The following is a 21,225-nucleotide window of genomic DNA, read 5'->3' on the forward strand; positions in this document are numbered from 1 at the left end:
GCTTTTGTTCCACATATTTTGTTCACTTCTTATGATTCGTAATTTGTCTAGTCCTTAACTCCACAAATAAATCAAATAAATCGCACACTTATGGAGCAGATTCCTTACTAGTGTCAGCAAGGTCACTGCTTCATGGGGTCTTATGGCCAGAAAAGCTGTTAACATCATCTAATCTGTCACCCATGATCAGATTTGTTCAGAAAAATAACTGTACAATTTCTACTTGAAGGGTATGGCATATCACTTGCTGGCTGATGGAACTTTCTAGGGCGTATACCTAGACAATAGCTGATCTCTTAAAGACGTTTGGTGTCTTGGATTTTATGTGTAACTTTGTATTGTGCACTTGATATTAAACCATATTTCTTTGTGGGATTCTATATAGAAGTAATGTATCTTTATGCCATTGAATAAATTACATATGGTAAGTCTATCATCTTGAATACTGCCTTTTTTTTTTTTCCTTAAGAAATACATTATAGTTTAACCTCCTCTCAAAACTTCCCATCATCATAAAGTGTGTGAGCAATCTTTTCTTCTGAACAGGGAAGACATGCTCCAACTACTTCTTTATACCGTTATAACCCTTATCTTTTAGTTATGCCTCTCTACATTGACCTACTGTTTTTGCACATTATTTTTCTGAGCATGTTTGTACTGGCTGTTACAGGGTCAAGGCCCTGGAAGCAAGCCAAACTGGTTTCGGGGCCTCTTTCCTTTGTTTCAGTGGATGTTTGCCAGAAACTCTATGTCCTGCAGCAGCACTGAGTGGGCTGAACTCTCCCAGAAGAGCATCTCTCCACCATACATTGACTACTGCATTTCTGATTTGAAGGTACAAGGGAACAAAACACATGTATATAATAGCAATAATCCTCCACAGGGTGTAGATTACATGGCGCCTCGTGTGCAGGGTGTGTTATGAGGCAGGAGGCTGAAGGTTAGTTTTCTAAGGGTTTGTCTTTGACCCATCTGGATCTCATTACGCTTGATGTATATATTGTCAAACAAGCTCAAGACAGATTGTTGGGATCAAATTTTTTCCCCACCCAAACCAAAGAGATGGCAATTATGCTTACAGCATTGAGGGAGATGTTTCTAGTCACAGAGGCAGAAAGGCTAATAAATTATACCTAGCTTACACCTAAAATGCTTCCAGGATTCACTGCTGAGAGCCTTTCTTCACGCTGCTTCTGTAGGCTGTTGTCTTCATACCCCAGTCAGCAAGCAAGGGGACACAGAGTGTGATTTACTCAACACCTTGCAGACCCTGAGCCCACCACTTGTATTGTAAATCTCCATGGAAAATGTTGCTTCCCTGGCATCAGTCAGTAGGGCCATGTAGGAAGAGTGAGCACACTCTTTAGGAGAAGCAAGATCCCAATTGTCTTAATGGCAGTCTGATTATTCCCTAAGGAACCAGGACTAAACACCTATTCATCCCTTTCTTTCTCCCTCTGTACCTTCCCTTATGCAATTCTTTCATTCTTCTGTAAAGAATAGTGAGAAAACTTGCATTTGATGCAGCACCAGGGTTCTCCAGCACCTTGGCTGAGGCTTGCAGGTCTTGGTGTCCTTTTCTTTTGTACAAGAAACAAATACCCATGCAGACTTTTGACATATGCCTTAGATAAGGCAAATACAGCACTTTTTGGAAACCTGGGGACAATATTCTGTTCCCCTGTGAAAGTTGTGATGTGCAGCCACTCTTGTTTGCCAAAGGCCTTAAGTTAGAAGTGTCTTGAAAGGACCCATACCTCTCTCATTTTTTTAATTGTATTATTGTATTAGACTTGTTGCTGTTATTCAGTGGAATGGAAAGTGTTCAATACAAAGTTGAAAAGACACCGATACTGATTGTTTCATGAAGGAATTAATCTACTTCAGATCATTGTTTTTACTCATGTAGAAGAGCCCGTTTATGGTTATCTGCCAAGATCAGGAAGGGAGACCATGTATTCAAGGGAAAATGATTTTTTTCCATGTCTTTGTGATTTTGATTCCATCATAGATGAATAAAAGCAGAACCCAGTTCTTTCCACATTCTCAGTGATCACATTCACTTCTGCAATAGAAACATGCTAGATAAATGCAGGTAAAAGCTTTTTTTTTTTTTTTTTTTTTTTTTCCTTCTAGGTGAGTTCTGGTTGCCACTCCATGCAGGGAGCTGATCAATAGTAAGTTATTGGCAACCCCTTGGACCTGGTACCTTGGTGTATCAGTGATTCCCATGTCTCATCTCCACAAAAAGCAACCTTAGGTTGCATTTATATAGCAGGCCCCCTTTGAGTCTGTGTCCTGATTTAATACCAATCTAATATAGATTGGTTAGAGATAGCGCGGATTTACAAAAGGGAGGTCATGCTTAACAATCTTGATTCATTTCTCTGAGGAAGTGACAATGAGAGTGGACAGGGGTGAAGAAGGAGACATAATTTACTTGGACTTGAAAAGGCTCTCAATACAGTGCCACATAACAGATTAATTTATAGGTTAGCAAGTATGGGACTGATGGTACAATACTCGATTGGATATAAAATTGGCTTGGTAACAAGGGCCAGGAAGTGGCAGTAATGGTAATAGATCACACTGGGGAAGTGCTATGCACTGGGGGGAGGATGTTTTGAAGGCACTGCAAAGCTAAAAAGGATGGGTAAAGCCAAAATCAAAGGTGGTAGGAAAAAGAGAAAAATGATGCCATACAGGTAACATGAAAGCATGGAACTACATCTTTATGGAAAACAAATGATCGCATCAATGTGCAATTGGAAATTGCAGGTAATACTAAGTGAAGAAAACTATTTAGGAACTGACAGGGGCCAAGCCAGGCCTATCAGCTGCAGGTCTTGCAGTGGATGCAAAAGTATAGAGAGAGCAAGGATCTTTCCCTGTAAATAGGAAAGAGGAAAAAAACAGTTTGCTCACAGTGCCAGCATGCAATAAGTGGGAAACATATTCTCAGAAACTGGTCTTACCCTGCAAAGTCTAAGATCCCTTGGCCCTTGGTGTGGGAATGTATCACAGCATTTAATGTGTGTTTTTCATCTCCAAGTAAGTCTTTGGAGAATCCTACTTCTTTCCATTTACTATCATCTAAGGAGGCTCTACTTCCTGAACTGAAATTAGCCTTTATCACTACCTTGCCAGATGCTACCTTACATGCTGCAATAAAGCAGAGAATTGGCTAGAAGAAAGAAATGAAATTTTATCTGAAGTACAGAAGAGACAGAAAAGGGTGCTAAGACACCTCAGAGATTCACGGTATTGAACAGAAATTGGAAATCAGTTTCAGCGAATACTCACTTCCTTACAAGCTGCTGAACTTTCCCGCAGCTTGGACGATACTCCAAGAGGGTCAGGGAAGGCTGTGCAGGTGATATGGGTGTTGCCATCAGAGTTTGCACTGCTGGTAGTTCAAGAAAATACAAGCTTCAATGTCCAGCAGAGTTTCCACTTCAGACTCCTTTGGTTTCTTGTTAAAGACCCAGGCAACCAGTCGCCACTTCCACAGAGCAGGCATGAGAAAGCAGCATCTTTCGGACCTACCTATGCTTCTGCTTCACTTCCCACCCATTTTAAAGACAGGAACCTCTGGAAGGATCAGATCATGCCATTCAGGAAGACTTGGAAATACTTTTTAATTAAACAAAAGAGAACTGCCCTGTTAGCGTGCGAGTGGTGTGATACAGGATTAAAGAGGAAATCTGATGCATTGTACCAATTAACCAGGCTCATTTGTCTGTGGTTCATTCTATAGGCTGTGCTTTGTTATTTGCTTATGAGTATTGGCTCAAAACTTTGGTCCTATTCCTGAAGCCATTAAAGTCATTAGTCAAACTCTCATTGATTTGAACAGGACCAAGACTTGACCCTTTGTGACTATTCAGAGGACACCGATAAACTTTTAAATCAATCAAGGGTGTAGACTCATTCTGCTGGGGTCAGATGGTTAATACATCCTGTTCCTGTCATTTCCGCTATAAATCTGTGAATGCTTTTAAAACAAGAGGAAAACCCGATTCCCTTCCTTTTGCAAGAAAATATTATGTTCCCTTTTATTACAACCAAGAAAGGGGTCCTTTTCCTCAGGAAAACTTGTAATGGGAAAGGTAATATCAATACTTTCCGTGTCTCTAGAGCCAGTGAAAGGTAATTAGAGAGAAAGTACCAAGCAATAAAGTCTATCTGCAGAGCAACGTAAACCTTCTCCCATAAGCATTTGTTGAGTGCTGATGATCTTTTTGCCTTGGCATTCAGTAACTGCTCATTGTAACATTGGTGTCTATTAAAAGATCCCTTATTTTTTTGTATTGCAACTAGACTGCACAATCCCTACATGATACAAAAGATTTCAACTTCCTACCAATGTAATCAAACTCATAATTATTGACTTCATTTGCATGGCTTTTTTCCTGGGTTGCTAACTTCTGGTTTTACTTCTAGAGTGGGATACTTGCAGAAATTTGGTAATTTGTATGAAATAATTCTGAACTACTCAGAGGTTTTGTTTTGCTGAAAGACCCACCTCACTGTGATTACAGAAGTTAAAGCTTTATTATTGTTATTAGTATTAATTATTATTATCATTTACCCACTCTCTCCCTGCTGAATTTAGTGTTCTGAACAAAACTGTGATGGAGAATACCCATCCTAATCTTGGTCAATTAAAAGCAGAACTCTGCAGCCTATATTTATCTCAACTCCTGTTGCTTTCAGGAAGATGCCATTGAATCTGGTGAAGCAAAGTGTTGTATGTGAATAGGTATGTTTCACGAAAATTGGGCCTTGAGTGCTATTTGGTAATTTCAAAGCTGTTAGTGGAATCACTGGGGTGTTACTTCAGCCACTAATATATAGCTATTCATATGCTATGTAAACACTATTCAGGCTAAGAGGGAGGATAAGAGCTTCTACTGTTCACCCCTTCTGATAAAAAAGATGAAGGAAAATATGTGGAAGAGAAGAAGAAAGGACCTTTCTTACGCATATGTGTATAGGTATTACTCTGCCCAGTCTGAAAATCCAACTGGCTTTCAGAGGCAGCATATCATGTGTCTATGTGCATGCATGTGCATGTTTTATAAATGGTTTGATCTTACCTGAGTATCTGTGGCTCTGGTGACATCCTATTTGTTCACACTTCCGTGGGCTCCTCAGTGAACTCACTGAATTGATGACAGTTCATTAAATTAGTTGACAATGCACATCCAGCCTTTCCACCCTCCTCCCCCAGCCCTAAAATGGAAATAAAGAAATTACAATGGCAAGAAGGAAAAATACTATGCAAATAGCTCTGAAAGCACTGACACATTTAAACTAATGCAGTTCCAAGCATCATAACAATAAACATGCTGTCAGGGCCATCACAGTTACTCTAGTGACATGACCACCTTGCAACAGCACCAGTGCAGGCTGTCAGAGCTGATTATCTAAGTAGTCCTGATTTTTTTTTCCAATAACTGTAACTTTTCAGAGTCATGATGCTTCAAAAAAGCCCTTTTTTGCTTGCAATTCTTCAAGAGGCTCTTAGGTACCTGCACACATCACCTTGCAAAGCAAGTAGTTCAGAAACAAACTTTCTAGAGATGGCTATTAGTGGGATCAGTTGCTTTAGGAAATGTTCTTTGATGGAATGACTTGATGAAGTTTGTCCAACTTACTGCATGTTTTGCTTCCGAATATTATAATAAAAACAACTTAACCAACCCCAAAGAATCCTTTTCAAAGGGTTCAAGTAGTACATGTTGTTTCTTAAAGTTGCTGCAAACAGTAATTTACCAAATTAATTCCCCAGAGGTATATCAAGGCAACTGCATTGCTATAAAAATAAAACCACATAAAAAAATAAATATTTTTCGTTCAACTCAGAATCTCAGAGCAGTGTATTCCTGTTGACCATCAACTCTATGCTCTGATGCAATGTATAGACAGCACTGGTGAGCTTTAAAAAGGCTTTGTAACAGCTCAGAAAAGCCCCTCAAGCCCCCTGTTGGGATTAGTGGCTTTAGTTAATATTGGTTAACACTTATTTGGAACAGGCATGTTATTCTTCCATTAAGCTTTATCCCGGTCATTCTTCCAATCTCCATTTAAATTCTGTTTTCCTCTCTGCTGGCATCTGTACCCGTAGCTACCTCATAAACAAGATGCGTTGCCAGCTGGAACGCGAGAGCAGCGCTGAAAGCAGCACTGCTAACCTCTGCTCCCTTCCACCCCCTGCGAGTTGGAGACATATCAAACTCACTGCTTGGAGCCTGGGAAGTGGGAATCCTGAACTGCTCAGGAACGCAAAGACCCAGACTTCAGGCTATTAATCCCTTGGGCTGACTCGCTGAACTATAGCTGTGCATACATCTATTATAATTATTATTACTCCAGCAAGGACATGCTCCTACTTCAGCTGAGGATATATCTTGTGCTGTGAAAAGGTGTGCTGAAAATGGTGCAACTGATTGTAGAGTTTTACTCAGTACTGACTGCTAAGGCAACCAAAATCCTGTTCAGAATGGCTAGCCCAATGGTTTACTTTCAAAGCGGAGACACGGAGGAGAAAAGCTTTGGGCACCCAAAGATGCGTACAAGTTTTGGCTATGTGCAGCACCGCCTTGATTTTACATACCCCAGATTTGTGTTCTTAGGAGGAGGTAGTGCATACTCAGCAATAACAAAATAAAATAGGGAATATGGGAAGTTTTTCTTTGTCGCAAGTGGAGCAGGCACCACGAAGAAAACTGATGAATGACAGAGTACTGCAGAGACTGTGCGGGCGGTGGATGAGAATGCTCGACGTGGTAATGGGGCATCCCGCTGCCCTCCCTGGCCACAGCACAGCCCCTGCATGGGGCCACCAACAGCACATAGCCAGGGCCCCTCCATGCAGCACCTCCTGCCCCAGCATCTTCCCCCTGCATTTCTGTCCTTCAGAGCTTACGCAGGAGTAATCGCTGATGACTGGTCACTTCTGAGGTTCAACCAACATGTGGATAGTTGTGATCAAAACTGTACTTATTTTTTTTTTTTTTCCCGGTGTGAGGTGAAGGCTTTTTGCCTTGTCTTTCCTACATTGGTAATGTTTCAGTTTGTAAGGCAGGAAGCCTAGCCACATGTCACCAACAACTTACACGTTGCCAGTCTGGGGAAAGAAAGAACATATTTAAAAGAATCAGCAGCCTAGATAGGTAGGGTTTAATGTGACTGAATAGTTTCACTGTAACATTGTAGAGTACAAAAATGAAAATATAAAGTGCATTTTAAATGATTAATGTACAAAAGCTGACCTCTTCCAGTGTGCATTAATCAAGAAAAAATGCACACTGTCTACAGTGGTTAATGTTGCAGGTCCATTATTTAGCTTTGATAATGTGCATAAAAATGCTCAATATGACAATGAGTTGGGGTAGCTGAGAATTTAGGATGGTGGCAAGTTTGTTGTAGTATTTGGATTAGCATTCTTAGCCTACATCTTGACAGCTTCTTTTCTTCAGTTCGCAACAGTTAATAAAATCTAGCTGTATCCTCTTTGATTTTTGGTTATTTTTTTCTTTTTTAAATTTTATTTAAACAAAACAATTAAAAAGTACCTGCTCAAACAAATACTACCAGCATTCATTAGTCAGGATGGTTATATGTGAAAGAAATGATGCCAGATAGTAACAAATCCAAGAGAAGTTTATTATGAAAATGGCACCTGCGGGATGAAAAAAAATTAAGTTACATAAAGACAACCATGTATGACATGTATGAGAATCTACAAAAGTATAAAAAGAACCCTGTTGTAAATGAAGTATGTACATTTCTGATTTGCAGCATTATCAATGATCAATGAAAAAAATGTTTCAAATAAGCCAGGCACTCGAGAAGTTAGATTCGGTTAGCTTAACACAAAATAAATGTACCATAGCTGTCACTTTTTAACATTTTAATTTTTTTTTTTTATATTGTAGAGTTGGTAACACTGCTAAGATTTATACGAACAGAATCCCTTTCCCCATTATTCAGCTACTTGGCACCAGTCTCCTCATAAAAGATTTCATATATTTGTACAAGAAATAGTTAAAAACACAGACACAGTCTTCACAGGTAATGAAGTTTTTTTTTCATTTTGTAATTTTAAACACTATGGATTTAGACAGCAGCTGTGATTATCTGTTAGTTTAAATCACCAGAAATCATTTTGACACAACACAGAAACATTTATAAAAAAAACAAAACAAAACAAAACAACAACAGCTGTCTAGCTGTTCTTTGTAGCTGATAGGTGCACTCCTTTGATTGTTCAATAGCTAGAGTAGAGCTTCCAAAATTAAACTTTGAATTTCCCAATCAACTTTCTCACCTCTTTTAGTCCTATAAATCCTGCAAATGTAACCTTTAAAATCTCATTAATTAAATTTGTGGCATCCAATTCCCTTTTGCTATTATTCCACTGGCTTGGATCTACTTCTCAAATTCAAAGCTACTGGAGGAATTGACTCAACACAGTGAGTGATCAAAAATTCAAAGGACAGCTGAGTTAATATATTAGCATTGCACACATAAGCAAATATATATGACAATTCTAAGCTCAGTTTCCTTTTTAAATGACGTTGGTTGACCTTTGAAAGCATTTCCTATCTCACTGGTGATTGCTCTGTGTATTGCTCCCTCAGCCTACCTGGGAGAAAACCAAAGAAATGCACCCTCTGCTTATGGTTAGAGCACAAGGGACTCTGGGAATGTTAACAACTGAGGCTATATGGCATCAATTTGTTTAATATATCTGAGCATTACTCCGTAGTGCATTGTGTGGTACACTGGAAGAGTAAGTCATACCCAGAATTCCTCTGTGGGAAAAAATGGCTCCATTAACCTTGAGCTAGTTAAGAGTCTTTTATCTCTGAGAGTGAAGGAGAGAGAAAGAGAGGAAGAGAAAGAGACGGGAAGTGTGGACAGGGAGAGAGAAGAGGGGAGAGAGAGGTTGGAGAATACACAACAGCAAAGCAACAGCAGAAATTAAAAGGTATACAGACAGTGGAAGCAGCATAAGGTGACATTACAGAGGAAGGCCACCACACAAAAACCACTAACCCCCAAGAATCACTGGTTCACTAGGACTGCAGGAATGGGACTTTACCACTCCGGACTAGAGATAAAGCACAGAGAAGACAAAGGACAAAACAACTACATTAGCTTAGTATATACTGCATATAGTAACACACATTGAAACTGCAATGGGACTGACAGCCAAGGACACTTACACATTGTACACATTACAGTTCTCACATCTGTTATTAGATGCCTTAACAAACAGCTGCCAAAGATGGAGTGGAAGAAGAATTTATATTTGACAGTCATTTGGAGTGTTTGACACTACACTGTGATTTCTGGCAACAAAGACAAAATAGGAGATTTCTTTTCTTTTACTTAATGTGCAGTTTTCAGTTGTAGTTATCTATTTCAAGCTTATTAACCCATTCTTTAGTTTTAAAACATATTGGTTTCGACACTAGAAATAAGGAAAAAACAACAAAAAATACCCAAATCAAAGAACAAAAAGAAATTTACAACCTTCCCTCTATAATATTAAATGAAAAACAAAACAAAACATGTTAAATAGTTCTTCAGTTTTTTTTTTAATCCGAAGTGTTATTTGACGTTGCAAAATTAGCCTCAGTTACACTGAGAAAAAAATAAAGCAAAACAATATGCACCTAAGAAACTGCTCCTTGCATCAATTAAATTGAGTTTTTTGTTTTTAAGCACTTTTTGAAAAAGGCTTCCTGACCCATTTAAATTTGATATGAGGCTATGCTTGTTAGTTTGGAGGTAAAAAATTTAAAGTCCTGCAGCAAATGTTAATGAGGGCTTTTGTCTTAACTAACCAAGGAGACTGCAGCACCCGACTATAGACCAGTACGGAACACATTCTTTTCAAAAAACCCAGCCCACAAGCTGCATATTGTATGAAGACATTACAGATTAATAAATGATAGCACCATGGTTTTAGAAATTAAGTTAAAGTTCCAGTAATTAACATTTAGTCCAACTTTTCAACATTCTAGTCACAGGCCAGAAATTAACTTTTTAAGAACCCAAATTATTTTATGTGCAAGTAAGAAAATCTTAACCATAAAAAGAGAATTAAACTCTGCATAAAATTCTAAAATACTATCCCCTATTTTAAAGGAATTAGGAACAAAAACCCCTTTTCATTTGACTTAGTCAAACAGGGCACATTGTTTATGCTTGTCTCTTTTAATCTTGATCATATCAAGATCATTTTGAAGTAAAACCAATGGTTGTCACTTTAAAATCTCTTTACCACAACACTGAGTATTCTATGGCAGAGGCATACACATATTAAAGGCATCTTAATAAAGATGCAAAGGAAAAAACACACATCTTAGAAGAAGACAAAATGGCAGGCAACTGGTACTTCGACTCTCTGAAGGCAAAAATAAAAAAATATCTTTACATTAAAGAATAAGTCAAGTTAAAGAGAAGGGGAATGAAATGCGGACCATCATATTGAGAGAATAAGCTGACCTGCTCAAATTCAAAGTGCTAGAATTAAAGGTCTAAATTAAAACACAGTCTATGCCTCAGAGTATAACACTGAACACAGTATGTGGTCATATTTCAATCCTCTTTCCGTTCCAGAGTCTGTGTAGTGTGAATGCCATTGCTGTACACAGGAAATGGAAGAGTGGAAAAAAGTCCTTCGGCAGTCGTGAACACATTCCCTGCAGGCATTTGGGTCAGACTGGCCCCGCTCACAGCACTTCCAAACGGTCCCGACATATTGAGTCGGTGAACGTGGTGGTAGAGCATTTCCATCGGTGTTTTAGGATCCAGCCCAAAGCTGGGGCTGTTAACGTCAACAAAGTTAACAGCATGGGTGTTGGGGAGGAGGTTGCCCTGCATGGCTAAAGTAACTTCAGCTGGAGCATACCGAATAGTGCCAGTGGTGTAGACCCTCTGAGCAGCAGTGCTGGTCGCGGCAAGGGTTCCTGTTACCCTGTGAACCAAAGGAAGCACCACATTGCCTGCTTGTAACCTCTGAAGGGCTTCCAGATCCCCAGTGTACAACAAAGAGTTGGAAGTTGTGGGACCTCCTGGATGTTTGTCCCGTGGAGATGCTGAAAGCGGGGGTGACAAAGGGTCAGAGGACACAGGAGCCAAGGCTGAGTTGGATGAGGTGCTGAACTGAGTTTTACGGCTGGCAGTATTTTCAGTCCCTGGTGGGGTGAGAACAGAGTCTGGAATGGAGACATGTAAACTACTGCTGGCTTGAGGGGAAGGGAAGTGCTCGGAGCTGGGGGGCTTGGTCATACTGTAGGGTGATTCATTCCTTGAGATTTCCCTGTTGGGTGGGTAATTCCAAATACTGCTATCATTATCAAAATTGATAGGTTCTGAGATTTCTGTTTTAATTTTGAGCACTGAGGCACTGTTTGGCGACGAGAGCAGCTGGGGCTGGTCCACCAAAGCTGAGTCAAGTCCATTTGGGCTTGAGGTGCTTGACAGCCTTCTCCGGGTCATGCTGCCTCCCTTTTGCTTTTTTCTCCTCTTCTTCCTCTTTTGATGTTTGCTGGAAGACTGGGCATTTACTTCCCCTGCACTGTCTGAGTCCTTGGCACTGTCCGAGGTCAGTGATTCACAGTTCTGCAACCGCAGGTCTGACTCACTCTCAACATAACGCTCCACCTTGATCTGCATAGAGCCTAGAGTGCCAAAACTGTCCTCAGGGGCCTTTTGATTCTCAAAGTCTGAGTTTTCAAAGCTGTCATCACTGTCCCTGCTGTCCTGGTTGCTGGAGCTGTTCCCATCATCGTTACAGTTCATTTCATTATCCGACTGATTTCCTGACTTTTTCCTGTCGGATTCAGGGTCTTCACTGTTCTCTGACTGGTTTCCTTTCTCATCTGACTTTGAGTTCTCATTGTCCTCTGAAGCAAAAGGAAAGTGAAACAAACCGTTAGCAAAAAGAATGTAATAATACAGCCCAAGTCCAGGTTTCGACCTACCAATGAGATCTGATTGCTGTAAACTTTTCTGGCAACAGGTGTTCTCTTCTGTAGAGCCACATTTATGTACTATATTGTGTTGGGAGAGTTTTGATCACCAGGAATCTCTCTGACTCAGGACTGTCAAACACACTAAAAGCCTATGCTGCATGGCCTGAAATTTCTTTGAATATGTACTCAGGCACCTTGATAGAGGGGGCCTTTCCATCTGCTGTCTCGGCAGGAACCATTTTGACCACTGTGAGCACAACAGCCCTGGAGCTGCCTCATCCAAAGAGGAGTCAGTGAACAATCCCATTATGACCATTATGCTCTGATGATTGTTCTTTCACATCTGTGTTCTCCTAAAGTGGGAAGGCAACAAGATGTAGCACTATTAACTAATGAGGATTCTTAGTCCTCTCATCTCATTTTCCTTCACCTTTGCCACTTCCGAAGCGGCAGAGTGTCTCTGACTTCAGTGGAATTACTGCCGATCTCCTCCAGTGTGAGAGGAGAAGCAGGTCATATGTGTATAAATCTGAATGAATAAACCAGTTAAAACAATTTTGTTATGTTGCTAGACTGTCTTTTCATTTTCCCTTGAAGGGCAAGAAAAAAAAAAAACAGAAAAAAAGATTCAGGCACTGAATTAAGTTTTTGATTGATCCAAATCATCTAAGGGCCATTGAAAACAGCCCAGCTACAGCACTGAGAAACTGTCACTCTTCTTGCCTGAATTCTTTTAGTTGTTTTAGATTTCTACCTAATTCAAATACGGATGAGATAAACACTCTAGTCCACTGGACTCAGGCAGCCAAAGCAGCTCTGAGAATGAATGCTCTCCATTATCATACTATGTTTGAAAGGGTCATGAAAGGCTTCAGGAGACCCTGTCTTACAGAACAGCCAGAAATCTTTTGTTGGGAAATAAAAGATTTTTTTTTCACTCATCAGGGCCAAGTACTACCCTTTTCAGTATACTTGTTTTAGGGGGAGAGGGGAAGGGGCAGTTTTCCTTTAAAGATTGGTTACCCCTGGAACCATGTCAATACAAAACAGTTTGCCAGAAATGGTGGAGCAGGTAGGCTTGACAGGGAAGCTGCCTGAGGATTCAGAGCAATGGATTTTACATTTATTTCATTGAAGTTACTTAAAGAGACTTTTGCTTGAGTCCTTAGCAACAGAAAGACCTAAGACCTTCCATATTGAAAAACGAAACACACAGAAGCAAATTAACAGCCACAAAACCCTAAATTGGAGCCAGCTTTTTGTTCCATTTAGGGCCGAGTTTCTCTTACAGTTTTTGTTTATTTATTTATTTATTATTTTTTGGAATATACTGATTTTTAAAACTATGGTTTCTGGTTGGTTAAGTGTGGGCTTAGGGTGAATTAGTCTAAAGCTGCAAACAATTTGCTTGGGATTTTATCAGAGCTTGATCTGAACTTGTTGGTTGCATACAAGACGCTGTTCTGATTTCAGGACCCTTGCTATTTCTGTTTATTTTTTATTTTTTATTTTTTTGTGAGGAGAAACCTTCTGTTTCTACTGCCTACCAAAGCTTCCAGACATCTTCTGAGCAGTATACATCTGTGCACCTTTGAAGAATGCTCTCTTGCACTGTCAGCCTTAGGAGTCATGACTGCATGTGCACTTCTCACCTGAAGAAACTTACAGTGCACATGGGAAATGCAAACTTGTCACCATATCTGTGTTATGTATGTGGCTATGTAGGAACAAGGCAATATAAAGAAACACTCAGAATGGGTGAAGAGATTCTCAGTCATGGTAGGCGTCAAGCCTGTATAGGTGCCTAAGGTTGACTTAAACCATCAAACCAAGCTGTCAAAGAAGAACAAATAAATGCAAAAGATGAAAATGGAACAGCCATATCATGTAACGTAACATTATGACCCGCTCCTCTTGCTTTTGCTTGATTTATGTCAATGCGATCCATTTTCTCCAATATTTTTTTGAGTGTTATCATACACGTGAGAGATGAATCAGATATATAACGCATGCTACGGTAACATCCTCAGTTCTTGGGCCACAGGCAACCGTACTCCTTTAAAAGCCATCTGATCTGTACCTGTGCCTAGGTAATCACTTTTAAAACTAATGGAGAATGTGTGAACCATCTATGCACTGGACTATCTGTATGACTAATTTATACATTTAGCCTGACAATTACATTTAGCTTTTAAAAAACAGCTGAAGTCCCACACTCAAAGAGCTCAGAAGCAAGTGCTTGAACCCATACCTTCTAATAAAATCCAATTCTTTTAACCCAAGAAAACCCACAAATTTTGCAATCTTCACTGCCCCCTAGTGAGGCTAATAAAAAAAAAAAAGCATTCATACAGCAAAAAGGGTCATAAAGACTGACAGTAGAGATTTATATTCAGAAAGTATGACTACTTTTGAAAGATAAGAACTTGAATTATATTCAACAGTTACAATTCTGGGCCCTTGCATAAGGCACAGCACCTGTTCAAGAAGCTTAGCTGGGGAACCAATTATTTAGTTCAGTGCAATGTAGGCAAGAATATATCCACTGAATGAATAGAAAAACTGCGGAAATGGAGACACTGTGGAAATGCTGAGGCTATTAAAAGATTATGCTAGTTTTCTTCAATTTAATTTTACTGGATTTTTGTTGTTGAAATGAAATAATCCTTGAGAAGTATAAGCGATTACAAAGGCAACCATGTGGCTTTCTTGATATGGATCTTTAGTGGGTGTAAAGATGCACCATGTGTGTTACCTGAGTTGTCCTTTGAGTCCGATTCAGAGTCAGAGGTCTCTGAGGATTCTGAGGTTTTCTCTGGCAGATGAGGAAGTTGTGCAATATCCATAGGAGTGTCCTTATACTCTGGGTTACTGAAGAAGAGACAGCAAATATATACAAATTGAATGATTTGCAGTTTCATGTTTTTATCCTCTTGTCATATCAAAGTTCAGGAACAAAGAACATAAATAGGAAGAATAGCAGAGCAAACAAACAAACAACAAAAAAAAAAACATTTTTGTTTCCTCAGAGCTTTACAGCAAGGATTTTATGATGGTTAATTTTAATAGTCTTGTCAAATATTTATATTGACCAGGTTTAAAAATTGTTTCATTCTAGTGAAGTTTTAGAGCTAACAAAGTATTCTTACTCAAGTGGGACACCATGGCTTGTGTGATATCTAGTAGAACTACACTCTGTCATCATCCAAGAAGAGAATATCTCAATTTCAATCCCATTACTGTGCCTGGAAGGACAGGGAGCATGTTCTAACTTTTCCAATCTGTTTCTCTTCCACCACCAATGCCTATTAGAGTTATCTCTGTAACAATGTTCTTTATCAACCTTGCCAGAGCCCTTTCAATACCTGTTTTTCTAAATGTCCTGTCTTCCAACAGTTTAATCAAACAGACCATACATAAAGTTAGTAAGAAAGTGATCAGTTAGAGTTAAAGGCAATGACTACTGCTCTAAAGAGTTTGGCCAAGAAATAAGTAAAAATGATATATATTTTTAAAACGCTGCACACATGCATCCACATCACCAAGAAACCAAAAGCAACCACTCTAACTATATGACAGATGCACATGTGCATGTTAAGATGCATATGTTAGGGATAAAGAACTGTCAACACACCCATTATAATCATATCTTCATCTGCTCATGTGGTGCTCACCTGTGACTTGTTAGCAATGAACATGACTGCAATGTAAAAAAGCTGCATTACCAGACAAACTGAAAAAAATCCTGAGCTTTTTCTTGGTTTGCACATTCTAAAATGTTCCTTTCGCAAGCCAGTGCAAAGATAGGGGAACACAGACAGCTAGACTTAAGTGGCATAGGAATGTTGAAAATAAACAAAGTCTTTAACCATTTTTGAATAGGTGAGCATTTCTAAGCAGTTCAAATTCCAGCCCTGTGATAGAGCAGAAAATCTGCAGTCCTGTGTAGAACAATGTGAGGCAGCACTAGCAGTGACTGACACACTATCACAATGACATTGTGCCCATATTCAGCCTATTACAGTGTACTGTGAAAATTCAGAGTTCACACAGTTCACATTGAAATGCCATTCTTACGATTACCATCTTTATGGTTTTGTCCTGACAAAGTGACTTTATTCTGTTGCATCCCAGGGCAGTCCCCAAATTTGCCCCCTCCAAGCAAAAGATGTTTGAGGGCTTTCACACTGTGAATAACAAGTTGCTAGAACAAGAACAGCATTAATCCTCCCTGTCACTATAATTAGTCTATCCTTTTACAGACAGCTGAATCATACTTTCTAATGCATGGAAATGTATACAGACCAGTACTCCTGCTAAGAGTAGACCTAATTATGCCTTGATCTGTCATTAAAATATGGTTTGGACATTTGGATCTTTCATGGATTCCAGGACTGGGAGAAATCTAAATTAAAAACACAAATTCACTAAAGAAGTTAATCTTTCTCTAACAGACCAGCAAAGGGAATGCAGCAGAAAAATCAAGTTCTGTGAGCTGCCTTGAGTAAGACCACACTGCTTGTCTCTCTTTCTCTCTCTCTCTGTTTGATTAACTCTGTTGGTAGATAAAATAGATAAAATAATGTTTGTGGACTAGGCTCACTCAGTGTCTGAAAAGAAGCAAAGGGGACAGAGGGAACTGTTTATAATTTTTTATGGCACACTTTTCCAGCTGGAAAATGAGCATATTTCTGGGCAGTTTGAAGCCCTGCTAGGACTGGGACACTGAAGCAGACCAGTGCACTTCCAGTGCAGAGTTGGCAGGCTTAAGCTGAATTCTTGAAATGCTGCATTCAGCCCCTCTCGGTTAGGCTCAGCTAATGCTTCACTCTGTGGATGTTGAGTGTACACCTTCTTTTAAAGAAGAAGAAAAAAAAAAAGTAGCAGGGTAAGGATATATTTGGAACTGCCCACGCTCAACCATAGCAGAACAGAACCATCTGAGCCCCAGTTTACAGTCCACCACTGTGTAAGGTTTCCCACAGCATCCCTCAATGCTCTCCTGCAAGGGGTTGCTTCCATCTATTCCCCAAGAAGGAATCAGAAGTATTTCAACACGCAAGTTTAGGCAGGCGCGGTCTCTTCAGGGCTTGCTGGACTTGGCATAATAAGTCACAGTCTAACCCCTAGACATCACTTTGAACTCTCATGGCATCAAAGGGAATGTAACAAACCATGACAAGCAACTTAAAAGGAGAACAGGCCAGAAAATGACAATTGCATTTCACGACAATCTCAAGGTTTCAAATTTTATTTGTTTGTTTGTTCTGCTCTGGAATGAAACAGAAAATCCCCCAATCTTATTGAACACTTTCACATAACAGAATGTGCTGAAAGGTATTTTCAGATGAGAAAGGTCAGGTTTATAATTCACTGTCTCTCACTGACTGTTGGTCTTTCCTTGAGCTCAGTAACCAGCCCTTTAAAAACACTTGTGCTTGGTAAAAAAGAATTTCTCAAGGAAGAGTCTCTCATTATTTCTGTTTAAAATAGTCTTAAGAGATATTTTTGTTTGTGAATCCCAATTTACTTTTTAAGGTGAATGCTGTTTGATGTTTACAGGAGCAACGAATTATTTCAAGGCTTTTCTTCTGAAAAAATTCCTCTCTCTGGCCTGAGAGGTGAACACCTGTCAGAGACAGCTTTTTGTAGTATTCCAGGAAGTTTGCTTCTGTGCATTTTCAATAACCAAATAAACCAGTGCCCAAAACTTCATACCAGATTTGTAACACAGCCACTGCAAGTTGGTGTGAATCTTCTTCATATTTCGGCTGAGGTTGTGTAGATTTCAGGGTAGCAAGGCATGCAATAAGGATGAAGGAAGGTTTATTTGAAGACTAAAGCAGTATAATAATTCAAAAATATTCCAGTGTACCGAGGCGTGATCGATATCTCAATGCATTCAACCAAGTGGCATTCATTTTGAGGTGGACCATATGAAAAAGTTGTTCTCATTAACTCTCTCCAGCAGGCAATTGTTTTTTCCCTAAAAGTCTCACCAGCACAGTCAAGCAACAGAGAGAGCAGTTCAAGAGAGAGAAGGGACTCGAAAATGTACCTGAGAAGGTAATTGACCCAGATGATATTCTTCTCACTTGCGTTCTTGGCATTGACAGCTATAGTTGCACTAGACTGTATCCAGATATAACCTCCGTTCTTCTGCATCCAGCGGTAATACTTTGTTACACACTGACCCTTATTCAGCACTGAGGGAAAATACAAACAAAACAGAAACAAGATATATTGCATGTTAGAACTGTAGTAAAATGATCTTCACTGTTCAACATGCCACATGTATGAGCAAAAGATGCTCAACTTCTTTTAGGTTTAATGCAGCATGCCAATGAGATGACACACAGGATCTGAAGCTCAGTATAACTTGTTGTATGTTTTACAAGCTTTTAAAGTATAATTTTAATCTGTTTTTGGAAACTCTAGTGGAAGAAGAAAAGTAAAAAGAACTACAAATCTCTTTGGTTCACAGAATACTTATTGCTGTGTGGACATTTTCAATGCACTCAATGTCAGATTGTAAAAAAGAAAAAGAAAAAAAGAGGCAAATTTATATGTGATTTATTCATAGCTCCTAGGTAGACCTCTTTGAGATTCTGGATATTTGAAAGGTTTGGGAAGATACTCTACCCCTGCTGCTTTGATCATTTCTCCTTATTGCAGGCGATATCAACTACTGAACTTATACATCTGTTTCTTTGATCTTGTCAAACAGAATTTACAGTTCTCAGATGAACCAAATCTCCACTGGTCAGTAGGGGGAAAGTCTTGGGAGAATTTACTTTCTACCCGAGCAAAGTAAATCCACCAGCAGACTGAGAAAGAGGCCTAAGGGAGGCACAGAGTGACTTGGCTAGAGCCAAAGAGTGACAGCTCTCTCCAACGTTTGAAATATGCTAGGAAACAGAGAAATGAGTAAAAGCAGTCAGTAATGTGAAATGGTGTTATTATATGCTCACAGAAAGAAGGCTTAAAATACAGATGCTTGAAGTAACTCTTCAACCAAAATATTGCCATGTTGAAATGGATTTGGTTTGTATTTGATGCCTCGGTGTCAGGAAAGGGGGATGAAATACAAATCTTTCAGAGGAAGGATGCTGAATATTTTAAAGAAAATGTGAACTATACAAAATCTGGGTACTATTGTTACTTACTCTCGTCTGCATTTCTCACTAATCCCATAAAGCTTTGTGCACTAGAGGGCAGTGTGCATTCATATACACCTTCTGCTTTTGTCATGTCCTTGTCTCCGTCTGCTAAAATGAAAAACCTCTAACTGCTGTAATAAATTTGGCTAAATTAGCTGCTAAATGGTTATCTCAAGTAATATGTATTTGCATTAATCATCTTGCTCTAAACCAGAACAAGCCAGAGTCCTAAAGATGTAGTAAATTCATATTGTCCATTTAATTACGGCTAATAAGTGCTTCATATACAATAGTTTCATGAAGTACATTTTTATTTTTTTTATTTTTTTTTTCAGAGGGAAAAGAAAAAAGTCACTTTGGAAAAGAATAAGTATTAAAGGCAGTTAAAGTTCCTACCATAAATGTGACAAATGACACTTTGGAGCTTTCAAGTTAACCAAATGTCTATACCCCTAATTATACATACGAATGTAGCTATATCTAAATCCATGTACAACAGGTATCTACAGAAAAAGATATTTATAAAGACAGCACTAAAAAAACAGATTCTCTCTTACCTTGGAGGCCCACCCCAAACTCTGATTTTTAAACTATTGAATAAAAAAGTGCCTGTAAAAAGTTCAATGTAAGGTTCAGCTTCAATATGAACAAAGGTTTGTGATCTGGGTCCTGTTGTTTTTCAGCAGCCTCTAGTCAACTAGGTTTGTTTCTAGCACAGAATTTGTGGAAACATCCACAAGTTTCCCCATATTTTTATTTTTGCATTCCAAGCTCCAAATGTTCTGCAATGATAATTCATTGGCTTCAAATCCTCATTATACAGCAGAATAAAGATAAAATATTAACAACTGATTACCCAGCATTTCTGTCAAACCAATGTTGCATCCCATTTTAGAAAACAATCTCACATAAATTAGTCCAACTTTATTAGTTATGAAGAATAAGGGATGAAACTGCTGTAAGTTTTGATTACACTGGACTTTTCTATTTCAGTAAAATAGAACATTCAAAATGCTCTTGTTTGCAGCTGACAGTAATATTGATATGCCTGGAAGTCTGGAGTGATATTGTCTCTTTTCTTGAAAGCTGAACACCTATGGTTGCAGGCAGAAACTAGTAAATTCTATCTGCACTTGTATCTATTAGTTATACTGTCCTGTTCTTTATAACATTTTTATCTGAGGAGTTTACCATGCTGTACAAATAGTAAAGGATGAATCCTCGCAACTACCCACACACACATTTGAAAGTCAAAGTGAGACACTAGGAAGTGACTGAAGCGCACTGTGCAGTTCTGCACAGTGGTAACTATGGGCACCCAGATCCTCCAGCCCTTTCAAGTCCATTTCATCCTAGACAAGTCATTGCCTCCTCCAGTGCCATTTATATCGGTTGTTGCACTACTGGAAAAGTCTGTGTCATGAGCTGCACTGACCACTCATTTCAGAACTATGGAAAAAGGCAAAATTAATACCTTGCAAGTTATTTCTGAAGGAAAATGTGCTTGCTTTTTCAAGAAAGAGAATTCAATGCATCTGAGGTGCATGTGAGCTATATACAGCCAGAGTTCAGGCTCCCAAGTAGCTGTGCATCCAAAGAACATTTGAAATACTGTCTTGAAAATGAGCTTTACATGAAGTTCATCTACCTGCAAATTCCCACCCTCTATTTGGCCAGCTCAGATATATTACCACATATACAGAATATTCCTCCCTGCAACTGTCTAAAGCACGTCTCATATGAGAGATTTGTGGACCAAGCTCTGAAGGAAGTCCCACGATTCAATATAAAAATTCTCTCTGTAAAGAGATTCTCTGGCAGACCAGCTGTGCTGTGCTGCTAAATCTGGTTCTTATCTCCTTTGAGAGTGCACTAGACAGCCCCCAACCCAGGTCTGAAAGATCGTTCTATAGCTTGGTACGAAATTTCTCAATGTGCTGAAAGAGAAAGAATGAAAACATTTGAAATGCTTTCAAATTTACAGTATTTTTAACTGTTGACATTGCCAAGAAGCAACTTAGGAATTAAATGAGAACTTTGAGAAAACAGGAAGAGAGATCTGTCTGCTT

General features: G+C 39.2%; 1 protein-coding gene across 6 annotated transcripts in view; it reads right to left on the bottom strand.

Moving 5' to 3' along the window:
* Positions 1-7,658: 7,658 nt before the first annotated feature.
* Positions 7,659-21,225, bottom strand: part of NPAS3 (neuronal PAS domain protein 3) — a 616,070-nt gene continuing 602,503 nt past the window's right edge. For all 6 annotated transcript variants that reach the window (XM_066998071.1, XM_066998070.1, XM_066998069.1 and 3 more), the window contains 3 exons: positions 18,055-18,202; positions 14,752-14,867; positions 7,659-11,927 (listed from right to left, as the gene is read on the bottom strand). In XM_066998071.1, coding sequence (XP_066854172.1) covers positions 10,618-11,927; positions 14,752-14,867; positions 18,055-18,202 — 1,574 coding nt within the window. In that variant the 3' untranslated portion in view covers positions 7,659-10,617. The remainder of the gene's footprint in view (positions 11,928-14,751; positions 14,868-18,054; positions 18,203-21,225) is intronic.

Source organism: Anser cygnoides, chromosome 5, assembly GCF_040182565.1.
Source record: "Anser cygnoides isolate HZ-2024a breed goose chromosome 5, Taihu_goose_T2T_genome, whole genome shotgun sequence".
NCBI lineage: Eukaryota > Metazoa > Chordata > Aves > Anseriformes > Anatidae > Anser > Anser cygnoides.